General features: G+C 44.5%; 1 protein-coding gene across 16 annotated transcripts in view; it reads right to left on the reverse strand.

Annotated features, from left to right (window-relative positions):
* The window catches only part of ITPR2 (inositol 1,4,5-trisphosphate receptor type 2), a 337,706-nt gene that overhangs the window by 201,452 nt on the left and 123,644 nt on the right, over positions 1-12,610 (reverse strand). For all 16 annotated transcript variants that reach the window (XM_065569077.1, XM_065569053.1, XM_065569071.1 and 13 more), the window contains one exon: positions 10,527-10,677. In XM_065569077.1, coding sequence (XP_065425149.1) covers positions 10,527-10,677 — 151 coding nt within the window. The remainder of the gene's footprint in view (positions 1-10,526; positions 10,678-12,610) is intronic.

Raw genomic sequence — 12,610 nt, forward strand, 5'->3', positions numbered from 1 at the left:
GTAGATGAGATATATGGGTTAGCGTGAGGAAGCTCAGAGAGAGCAGTGCCCCACGACATACCTGGGCTGTAAATAAACAATGGACTTCAGTCTCCACGGTTAGCGGACACCTTTTACCTACCCTAATGTTTCTTAGGGTCAGACTGTGATGCCCTTACTCAGAGCAAGTAGTACTCTTGCTGCACAAGTAGCTCCCTGGACATCAGTGGAACCACTCCTGGCGAAAGATGCTATTCCACATGAGGAAGGGTATCACTATTTGGCCCTTAGTTTATTTTAAACCTTAGAAGGTAGCAAATAGAAAACTGTTGAAGATACTTTACAAAAAAATAGCCTGAAAATATTTTCTGCGGAAATATCATTGACTGGACACAAGACCCAATCCAAAACATCAAACATGGTTAAATGTAATACCTAGTACTACCAGTTATATATTTCTATTCTTGTACCAGTCACAAAGGGACTGAGCCTGTTCCCACTGCTATAAAAATCAATGGAAGTTTGGCCATTAACAAGTAAGATTGGATTCCTAGGGTTCAAAAGTGCTCCAGCACTCACTGCTGGAGCAAAATATTCAAGAGTGTTCAACTCTCAATAAGGCCTTTTAAAAAGCAGCCAAGTTTTCAGACAGATTTCAGCAGCGAGGAATTCCCAGTAAGAACACAGAGCTGCTGGGTGCTGAACAATTTTGGAAATCTTTATTTAGGTGCCTAAATGGGAGTTGTTGGGTGATGGATTCTTTTTTAAAATCTGGTCTTAATGATCAGATGGAGAACAAATGCACTTGGGCCAATCACTCTGACAACTGCTCATTAACCTGTCCAGTAAAAGGGCAACACATCGGTCAATCTTATTTATAAAAAAAGGGGGGGAGAAAGGGAGGACAAATGAGTGGTTTTGCAGACAAATTTGTTTATTTTTGTGTGACACTGCTCACATAACACCAAACTCTCTATGAAACATTTTTACCTCAGAAAACCGGGACACATTTTTGTTACTGAGTACTGTACAGCCAAACATATTGAGGTCTTGCAAACATATTCTATATTGCCATGGTGCTTATGTCCTCTGGATATCTGCACTCCCATTGCAGAGTGATAAGAACCTGGCAGCATGTGCTACTTAGAAAATTCATGCTTAGGCACCTCATCTCTCACCCAAACTGACAGACTGGGAGGAAAGGATGGGTAAACGGGATAATAAAACTTCCCAATGAGCCCAAATATCATCCCTGTTTGTGGGGCCAAATATTTCCGAATATCATCCTGAAATTACTTATATTCTGCATTTTGGGTTAACCCATTCCTACCCAGAAAACTCTCTCTCTGTAGGACAGTAGTTTTCAACCTGTGGTCCACAGACCCCTGGGGGTCCGCAGATGACGTCTAAGATTTCTGAAGAGATCCGCAGCTCCATTCAAAATTTTGTAGGGGGTCCACAAATGAAAAAAGGTTGAAAACCTGGGTTGTCTGACAGCCGAACTCCAATCACAAAAGATCCCAAAAAGCTCAGAACACCTCCCCCCGCCCAAAAGATCCTTTTTCCTTCATAGATGGTCCAAGTCTCTGGCTGCTGCTCAGCTGCAGCTTGACACCAGCTTGCCTAGGTATTGTGCATGAGACTCTGGGGCATCTGTCAGAACCATGGGAGGGATACTAAACACTTAGAGGTTTTACTGTCCCTCTTCTATCAAGGCTTGGGCCTCCTCCCACTTGCCAGAGCCTCTTTCAGGACCGAAGGATCTAAGACACTGCCCCTTGAAGATTGAAGATGGGGGGAGCAGCCACTCAGCAGTCCCTAAATGTCTCAGCTGTTTCCTCTCTCACTCCTGCAACAGATGAAGGCTGGTGGAGAAAGGGAGCCCCTGGGGCCTAGGAAAAAGAGGGTTCCGGAGGTGATTGAGCTGTGGCGGATAATCAGATTAGATTCTGAGGTCTGGATATCTGATATCACTTGAATATTAGAACCCATGACTCCAAAGGATTGCCTGTTTCCCCACTCTAACCAAGATCAAAGCAGAGGCAGCTCCTCCCTACATTGGTCCTGATCGCATGAACTGCTAAGAGCCCACAACTTCCACAGAAGTCAGCGGCAGTTGAAGGCTGACTGTGCTTCACAGGAGGCCCAAACCAGCACCAAGAATGGGCCCTTAGCCAGTAAGTGCCTCTGCAATTAGGTGAATTACAGCTGGAACAGGAGTCAACTCCAAATGCCCTTGTTTTTGTGGATTCCTGAGACCCTTAATACTGATTCAGTGTAAGCTTTTTAAATTTTATTTATATAGAACTAGCCTGGGGCATATAATAGTCACCAGAACTATGGGATCCTCTGGCAGAGAGCCACATGTGCTGTAATGACCAGTTACCATAAGATAAATTAAAAACCCCATAGCAGCTTTAACTCTATATGTCTTCGCCTTTGTTGATCTGGCTGCATTTCTTCATGTAATTTAATTTTTTGTGCATGAAAAGTTATAGCCATTTATGAGACATATAACACCACCACTTTGATACTTAAAGGAGCACATTTTATTTCGAATCCTTTGAGCTATATATTATTTGCCAGGAACATAAAGTCTTATAGCTCCATTTGTGAAAGAGGTATTAATTTTTACAGGTTTTCCATAGAATTTGCTCATAAAGGCTGCAGAACGTACTATAAACAAACGAACAGCACACTTTATTTCTTCATTGAACCATACTTCACCCTTCAATAACTAGCTGACCTCAGGATAACCTATTAGAAATATAATACATGATGTTAAAGGGGAGAGAGTGGGGCGAGCTCTACATTCCATGGGGACCTATCTGAAAATACACGTGAGGCCACATTCAGCTCCCAACTCCCCAATAAAACTGGATCTCCTCCATATATTCACAACACATACACCTCAAACACCTCCAGTTTGCTAGCAACCTACTCTGGCTACGAAGAAACTCCACCAACTCTCCCCTTTTTGTGAGGATCTGCCATTTGTAGTGGGACCTCCTTTTCCACTACGTGGATCAGAAAACCAGAAAGTGTTGCCAAAGTTCAACTTTTCAACAGGGGAGGAGGGAAGGCAGGGAATTTAATCTCTGCAATAGCGTGCTGACCCTGAAGTCATAAAGGGTCATGGGAATCTCAGTGGGCCTTCTAGTTGGCAAAATGGGTAAATGTATGCTGTATGGGGTCCCTGGAAAAGGAGGGTGCTCTAGGATCACATAGGGGCACAGGCCTAGTGGCAGAAAAAACAATTATGAAAGAGAAATATTCCACTCCAGAAAATCAAACATACCGGGAGGGGAGGTAACTCCCATTTGTATTGGCTTTCTTTTGTCCAAATAATAGTCAAATAAGTAGCAATTACTGCATTATAGAAATCTGTGATCAGCCTGCCCAAATTTCCCAAGAGTTAATCTTCAAATAGTCTGCTGAATCATTTTTTTTAAACTGTTGGGATAAATTATCTCTCCAGTCTGACAGGTAGGAACTGTCTTGTTAGTGCTGCTAATCAAAGCCTGCCTCAAAATGATGTTTAGACTTGTTAACAATAAAAAGGAGCAGCTAATGGATATATATGCAAGACTTAGAAACCATCTAATCAATTCAACAGGCCCTGGATGAAATCCAGCTCCTTTTTCCTCGATGGCAGAGGCCACCCAGGTGCAGGAGACGAGGCAGGATTGCTGGAGTCCGTATGTGGGGTCCAAATCCCCTCTATTCTATTCTAATACTGCTCATTTGCTTTGGTTTCTGAGCAGCCAGCACCATATTAGTCAGAGGGGCTCTCTACATTGCTTCATCTTGATGTATCTGGGGGGTGGGGAAATGCAGGGTCTATGTGCCCTGCCATGGAGGGGTGGAGGAAAGGAGTGAGGGGTGTACCAGTTGACCCACCATATACAGATCCACCAGCCATTACCCTTCACATGCAAGGTGTGTAAAAGCAGCCAGGGCTGCTGAGGTCTCAGGGACGCAGTAGTGTCTGTGGAGCTCTCCCGCTGCTTTACACACTGTGATTGGCCCACGATGCCAGGCTCCACTGGTCACCTGTTACATTTTCAAACAAGCACCTTTGTGCTTTCTCCAATGCCGCCCCTCATGCCTAGGAAAAGCTCTCCAACATCTGCAAAACTAACCCATTATCCTCCTGCTGCGATGCCTACAAAAAACTGGACACCGGTTAGGCCACTGTTGCACTAACACCTAAGCCTCTCCTACTGACCAGTGCTGTCTTGCTGCTTCCTCGCACTCCTGTCAGTCTGTCTGAATCAATCTCGTCTCCTCTTATATTTCGATTGTAAGCTCTTTGGTGCAAAGACCATTTATTGTACTGTGTTTGTACAGCACTTAGCACAACGGGGGCCTGGTCCATGAGGGGGCTCCTGTGCACTACGGTAACGCAAACAGTAATAAGTAATTACGGTGTTTTCTTTGCTCCAGCTCTTTTGGGATCAGATGGGGAAAACTTTTCTCCCCATTGACCTAGGACATATTCAGATGAGTGATGCAGAGGTGGCATGCTTTGTCTGTCATCATCAAATTCTTAGGCTAGTCAGTCCCTCTTAGAAATCAATACTAATTAATGAGATAAAATCTAACCACTCTTCTCTACAGTCAAATAGGATACGAATATGAAATAGGATCTAATTTAGAGTTTCCTCCTGGGATTTACAACAGAGTAAAAAAAAAATCAGAGCTGTACACCTTTTCCATTTGGTCACACCTCTTCTCAAAACCTACTATCACAGGACCCGCAAATCAGTTTCCAACGGGGTGTAGTTACTGTCAAAACCTTGCGTCAAGTGAAGAATCAATTTAAGATCAAGCAATGTAAATGTACAATAAGGCAGTGACTGAATTTATAATCCAGGGCAAACTTTCACTGTACTCTTATCTTGCAGGAGTTCTGACTGCATTAGAGCTGTAGGATTGGACCTATAGACAATGTTAAAATTTAAATAAATTTATTTATGCTGTTAAATCGTCAGTTTCAGATATCAAAGCTGGCATTTCAGTGCTGTGCCACAGCTGGGGTTTAGTGCTACAGTAAAAGCTCTAAGCTTTAATTACGAACCATGCATTCTTACGGCATTACAGCCATAGCCTAGACATTTGTGATTAGTGACTGGGTGGATGAAATAAAACTTTTGAAGATCTCAAAAACAAATGATTAGCGCCCCCTCCCCCCAAAACCTAACAATTGCATAAGGGACCTTTATTTATCTAGTTTTTACTATTTAGCGTGTATTTTTAAAAAAAGATTAACATAAGGCTCAAATTTTGCAGTCCAGGTAGGCATAGCCCTGAGCGAGGAGTTGTGCAAAGCACACATCCCTAGGGGTAACATGGGGTACAAAGCGTGCCTCAAAAGCAAAACCCCGTCTCTGCCTGCATGGTGGGTGCATAGACTGCACAAACCCTGTACAGCTCCATGTGGAGGGGGAGTCATGGCAACCCCCCTACCCCTTTGAGAGGGATGTAAGCTCCCATGGATGCAGAAGGAGCAGTACCTGTACTCCCATGAGCTTAAGATCTGGGATTGTCTCTGTCTGGCACCAGAGATCTTCCACTGTTAATAAGGGCAAGGAACAACCCATCCTTTAAATGTTTATATACTATTAATGTATGATCAAACAAACGCTTACTGAAAAATCAATGTGGTGTTTTCTAAAGTCAAGCTGCCAACACATCTTCCTATAGCCAGGAAATCCAGATTGGGCTGTTTTCTAGTGTAATACTGACTTTTTTTTATTTAAGAAGTTAAGAAATGGGTATTATAAATTCAAAGTGAGAATTAAAAGGCAGGGCAGGTACAGATAAAAACCGGCAGATGAATCCAGACACTTCAGTTTTATAACAGGTAGAGAGTGAAGATGTATAAAGGGGAATGGAACCCCTAAAAATAATTACTTCAGGTTATAAATCACAACATAACCCTGTTGGTGGTTTAGCCTCATGATAGCACTTCTCTACAGGAGGGCTCGGCTCAATTCTTGGGGTCTGATTCTCTGATGCCCTGCATCTTGCAAAGTCACCACTGCAAAGTAGCTGTAAAATACTAAATCAGAAAAGCACATTTTCACATTGGTGCAAATAGCTGCACAAGGTGCAGGGTAATGGGGAACAGGGTCCAGGGTTTCCTTTTCCCTGGGGTAAAAAGGAGTGAGAGTGTCATGGTGATAGCATGCTCAGCCCATATAGGCCTTTTCCAGTAGCCCTTCCATAAGCAGGACTCCCAATAGCATCAAACCAATCCTACAGCTATAAGGGCTTGTCTTCTTGGCTGCTGAAATCAATGCAGCGGGTGTCGATTTAGCGAGTCTAGTGAAGATGCTCTGCCATCAATTTTAGCGGGTTCTCTGGTCGACCCCAGATACTCCACCTCTCTAAGGGTAGGTCTACACTTACCTCCGGGTCTGGCGGTAAGCAATCGATCTTCTGGGATCGATCCCGGAAGTGCTCGCCGTCGACGCCGGAACTCCAGCTCGGCGAGAGGAGTACGCGGCATTGATGGGGGAGCCTGCCTGCCGCGTCTGGACCCGGGGTAAGTTCGAACTAAGGTATTTCGAATTCAGCTACGTTATTAACGTAGCTGAATTTGCATACCTTAGTTCGAAATGGGGGGTTAGTGTGGACCAGGCCTAAGAGGAGTAAGGTAAGTTGACCAGAGAGCGTCTCCCATCAACACAGCACAGTGAAGACACCAGAGTAAGTCAACCTAAGCTACATCGACTCCAGCTACGTTATTCACGTAGCTGGAGTGGCGCAACTTAGGTCGACTTACCCCGGTAGTGAAGACAAGCCCTAAGACTGGGCGTAGAAAGGAGGACTAAGTGCTCAGCAGCAATCCTCCTAGCCAACCAGGAAGCTGTACTGATGGACTTTGATGAAATTTTGTCAGTTCCTCCATGGTTGCAAGGACCGAGGTTGTTCCTTATATGGACCTCTAAGGGTGGGAAAAGAGGACTGGGATGGAAAAAGTGGCGATGTTCATGTCTCTGACTAAGACACGGAATCTTGTGGAAAAAAGAAAAAGCAGCCATTCCACTGCTTCTGGGCCATTACTTCCTGTCTTTGCAATGCATACTTAAGGACTCCTTAATGTTCAAGATATATTACTGACACGATTCATAGGAAGAGAGTATCATATCACAACCTAGTTAGTGACTCTTTGATTCTGAGTTTTAGGATATGAACTCAACAATTTACACCAGCTGAGGACCTAGCACCTGGATCCAATTCATTCATTCATCAGAAAGCTACTGCAAGAAACCAACTTATGAAGAAGTTATAAGTAGTTGACATGTCAGCCACACCAGCTGTCTTTTGAATGTCAACAACTACAATACCTGGAACTGCTTTCTACTTTTCCCTTTTTCATTTTAATCTTTGCTAAAGTTAACAATGACTGTTTGGTTTTTTTTTTTTTTTAAAAGCACTTTCCTTTTTTGCTGCACTAAGATCTTCAGAGACGCATCTATTGGAACATGGCCCTTGAGAATACTCAATGGCCAGTGATAAATCACTCTCGGAATGCATTCCCACAATATATGTACCCTGAGGGCCTAATTTTGTCCATGCCAAAAGCATGTACATCCACAGGACCAAGGGAGAAATGCAGAGCTGCCTGGGAGCATGCCAAGCTTACACAAAGGGTAAAGGCCTTTCCACATTCAGTACCACTCTGCACATCAATAGTGAGACTAATGTGCAGCTCATATTCTTGTGGCTACATAAGTTAGAAAAGGGGCAGACACCCACTGGAAGCAAGGCATGGTCAACCCGAGAAAATGCACATTCTCATCTTCTAGAAATGGCTGCGTGGGATGTCCAGCAAGTCTCTCAAGCTATTCCAACCTAAGAACAACTATCTCTACACAGCAAGATTTTATTGCAAATATCCAGGCCATGCCAGCACACCCAAATGACCCTGCAGGATGCACCTAAGGATGCAGAACAGACTGACACCAGTTCAAAACTGGCAAGGAACTCTCTCAGAAGAGACAGGATTCCTAGCCACTTGACTAGCAGGGGAGGGCAGAGTAGGGGTCATGTCCAAACAAACACCATTAAGAAATCAGTCCTTTTCAAGGCAGTGCTAGTCCCACACACACAGGTTCACCATTACACCCACAGCTCCACATGTCTACAGTCTATCTGCAGTGCTCATCAGACTTACATCTGTGGAAAACAACTACATCCAAGAAGGAAACTAAAAAGGGTCAGCACAGACAAAGGTGGAGGCTACCCACAGGGACCAAAACACTTTGTCCAGCACCCTCTTGCTGAAGAAAGTGGAGATAAAGATGGAGGAAATGGCATGTGACACATTACTACAGAACAATGCTGCATCCAATGAACCAGCCTAGGTGTTGTGCATAGATTTAATTCAGTGGAATAGGTGGGGGGGGGGGGAGGGGGAAAACCCCACCTATGTTTGATCTCCTCCACCAACTTTCACTGTTCTCTAAATAGCACTATACTGAAGTGTACTATATCATAGAATATCAAGGTTGGAACAGACCTCAGGAGGTCATCTAGTCCAACCCCCCTGCTCAAAGCAGGGCCAATCCCCAACTAAATCATCCCAGCCAGGGCTTTGTCAAGCCGGGCCTTAAAAACCTCTAAGGAAGGAGATTCCACCACTTCCATAGGTAACCCATTCCAGTGCTTCACCACCCTCCTAGTGAAAAAGTTTTTCCTAATATCCAACCTAAACCTCCACAACTGCAACTTGAGACCATTACTCCTTGTTCCGTCATCTGGTACCACTGAGAACAGTCTAGATCCAACCTCTTTGGAACCTCCCTTCAGGTAGTTGAAAGCAGCTATCAAATCCCCCCTCATTCTTCTCTTCTGCAGACTAAATAGTCCCAGTTCCCTGATATATGTATCATCAGTACCTGTTATTCTCATAGATGCAGTGTTATTTCCACAGATCTTATTCGTATCTTTCAGTGCTCTAACTCCTGACTTTCTGACCTTAGTTATATTGGGGTAGCTCTGGATTTTCACAGATTTGCTCTGGATTTACATCAGCATATCAGAGCAGAATCTGACCCTCTGTGCTTAATAACTAACTTTCCTTCCTCCAGAGTAGCCTGAAACACATACAGTCAATGGGGGGGGGGGGGGGGGGAGAGAAAACAGAATTGGTGAAACAGAGCCATGGGTGATAGTGGTGAGTAAAGACAATGAGTGGAGTGGGACCCCAGCTTTACAGACATGCATAGAGATCAGACTGACCTAAAAATCACAGATCTGAGTGCCCAGCTCCTGCAAACTCTGTGAAAGTTTGGATCTAGAAACAAAAACTTTGTTCCTTAGGGCCATTTCTAGAAGTGAGTTTGCAATGCGACGCCAGCAAAAACAGCCAATTCAAATTGCGGCCACAAGTCACAGATAATAGTCCCTTTCTGTAAAGTTCTGATGCGACTCCACCTATAATATAGCGTTGTGTACAGAGCACAGCATTCTGTGAAAGACTTTGACAAATAGGAGGCAGTTCAGAGAAGAGCAACACCAGAGACTGAGGAAAGATTAAAAGAACTAAATATGTATTGCGTGGCTCAGAGATGACAAAAGGGGGAAACACGATAACAGTCTATAAATATTTGAAGAGTATAAACATCAAGGAGGAAGAGGAATTGTTTAGGGTGTGACACAGACCGCGCAAATAATCTAATAAAATTAAGAACAGGAAAATTTAACTCTCAGATAGTGAGGCTGTGAAATACTCTTCCTCAGGGAGGTGTGAAAGCCCCATTGTTTAGGGCATTTAAATTCTGACCTAGCCAAAATACAAGAAAGTGTACACTAGGGAACAATCCTGCATCAGCAGGAAGACGGACAGGATGGCTAATAGGTCTTTTCCATCTGCTCCTTCTATGATACTATGACTAACAGCTGCCAGCCCAGCACCTCACTTAATAGTGGACAAGCATCTTCCTCATTGACTGGTAAATGCCTGTGGTGTAAATACGTAACTGCTTGCCCCACACCCAGAAATCTGCTACTCCCTCCACTTGTTTGGAGCTGACAGTTCCAAATCAGGTTCCAGGCCTCAGGGTATGTCTATACTACCCGCCGGATCGGCGGGCAGCAATCTATACTAGACGCAATAAATCAACCCCCGAGCGCTCTCCTGTCAACTCCTGTACTCCACCTCCACGAGAGGTGCAGGCAGAGTCGACGGGGGAGCAACAGCAGTTGACACACCGCAATGAAGACACAGCAGCGAATAGGTCTAAGTACGTCGACTTCAGCTACGTTATTCACATAGCTGAAGTTGCGTAACTTAGATCGATCCCCTCCCCCATGTAGACCAGGCCTCAGTATCCCATGTGACACTGTATCAGTCAATCAGTCTAAAAGTTCTTTTAAATTGATCATTTTTGTGTTCTGAAATCATCTGCTGTCCACATAGCTGGATGGTGCTTCCACAGGTGTACAGACAGATCAAAGACATACAGCTTAAATTGCTTCCTTCCCAAATAGTGAATTATGCATTTTAATAAAAACTTTTCACTGCTTTTTCTCACCTCCATCCTGAAATTTGCTTAGTCTTTCGAAGTATGACGACATAGGACCCTGAACAATATCTAGAATAGCCAGCAGTGTCCTGGTCAGTCTGAGCAGCTCACTAAAACTATAGAAGCCAAAGTATATGAGATTTCGAGCCAGATGCACCACCTGCAGGAAAAGAAAAACCATCATGATGAAGACAACCTCTACAACATTAGTGGTGTTGAACTGTACAATACAGTTATATTTTGTCCTGTCCTTTTGTCTTTCACACAGACTATCGGCCTGATTCAAGGCCCAATGAATTCAATGGGAGTCTTTCCATTGATGGGCTCAGGACCAGGCCCCTAATTGTCAAATGCTTTTCAGAGTTAGATAATGCAATTACTTGGTTAAATGAAAGCAGGAGAGAAAACAGCATGAGGTTTAGGCAGAGCTGGGGGGGGAGATATAGTTCCATCTGAGAAAAGAAATGAGAAGGAAAGTCTATGAGGCAGAGAGATGCCAGAAGGCTGTTCCAGATGGCAACAGCTGCAGCGAAGAAGCATCTTGAAACAGCAGTCAGACTGTGGTAAGGTAAATGTAGAGTGAAGGCAGTGCTGCATGGACAGAGGTAGTTTAAGCTAGGTCTGCTGTAAGTGTCCTTTAATTTGATTCTAGAAGACTCAATCCTACGTAACCTTTCTTCGGTCAGGTGTGCTAGACAGTAATAAAGGACAGGATTATGTGGTGCAATACATGTCCTTTATCATCACATCCGACACAGAATACAGCACCTTTCACCCAGTAGCGTAGCTAGCGGGGTGCAGAGGAAGCAGCCGCTTTCCCTCAGCATACTTTGCAAAAGCGGTGCCTTTCCAAAAGCGGCCGGAGGAGCAGGGGTGCGCAGGCTGGCTGCGGGCTGCAGCCGTGGCCAGAGGAGCAAGGGGGGGCATGGCAGGGCCAGAGGAGCCATGGGGGGGGGAGAGGGGCAGTGCGGGCGGAGGAGCCAGCCAAGGGGGGGAGGGGGGGCGTGGAGCGGCCGGAGGAGGAGCCAGGGGGCGTGGCCGGAGGAGGGGCCAAGGGGGGCGCTTTTTTAGGTTTGCTCCCCCTCCTCTTAGAAGCTGGCTACGCGATTGCTTTCACCCCAAGGATCTCAAACCTCTTAACTAACACAGAGTGTATGTATACACCTCTCCCACACACAAATCACTTCATTTGCTACTGAAATGCAGCCACCTCTGGTGTGGTGAGGAACTGCAGCTGTTTAACAGCACACAGCAACACTACAGTATAAAAACAAAAGTGGGAAGCAAAAAGAGTGGAATTAAGGAAGTGGGTATTAAGTGGGTATTAAAGAACATTCTACAGTAGAACCTCAGAGTTATGAATCAACCACACATCTCATTTGGAACTGGAAGCATGCTGGAAAGTTTTTTTAAAAAGATTTGACAAGGTAAGGAAACAGTTTCTGTGCTTGTTTCATTTAAATCAGGGGTTCTCAAACTGGGGGTCAGGCCCCCTCGGGGGGGTCACGAGGTTATTACATGGGGGGTCATGAGCTGTCAGCCTCCACCCCAAACCCCGCTTTGCCTCTAGCATTTATAATGGTATTAAAAATTAAAAACACTTTTTTATATATTTAAGGGGGGGGGTCACATTCAGCAGTTTGCTATGTGAAAGGGGTCACCAGTACACAAGTTTGAGAACCACTGATTTAAATTAAGATGGTTAAAAACAGCATTTTTCTTCTGCATAGTAATGTTTCAGGGTTGCATTAAATCAATTTTCAGTTGTAAACCTTTGAAAGAGCAACCATAATGTTTTGTTCAGAGTTACAAACATTTCAGAGTTACGAACAACCTCCATTCCTGAGGTGTTCATAACTCAGGAGGTTCTATTCGCAGTGGTTCTCAAACTTTTGTATCGGTGACCCCTTTCACATAGCAAGCCTCTGAGCATGCCTTCCACCCCTTATAAATTAAAAACACATTTTTATATATTTAACACCATTATAAATGCTGGAGGCAAAGCAGGGTTTGAGGTGGAGTCTGACAGATCACGACCTCCCTATATAATAACCTCGCGACCCCCTGAGGGGTCCAAACCCCTGTTCTACTGT

Source organism: Chrysemys picta, chromosome 1, assembly GCF_011386835.1.
Source record: "Chrysemys picta bellii isolate R12L10 chromosome 1, ASM1138683v2, whole genome shotgun sequence".
Classification (NCBI taxonomy): Eukaryota; Metazoa; Chordata; order Testudines; family Emydidae; genus Chrysemys; species Chrysemys picta.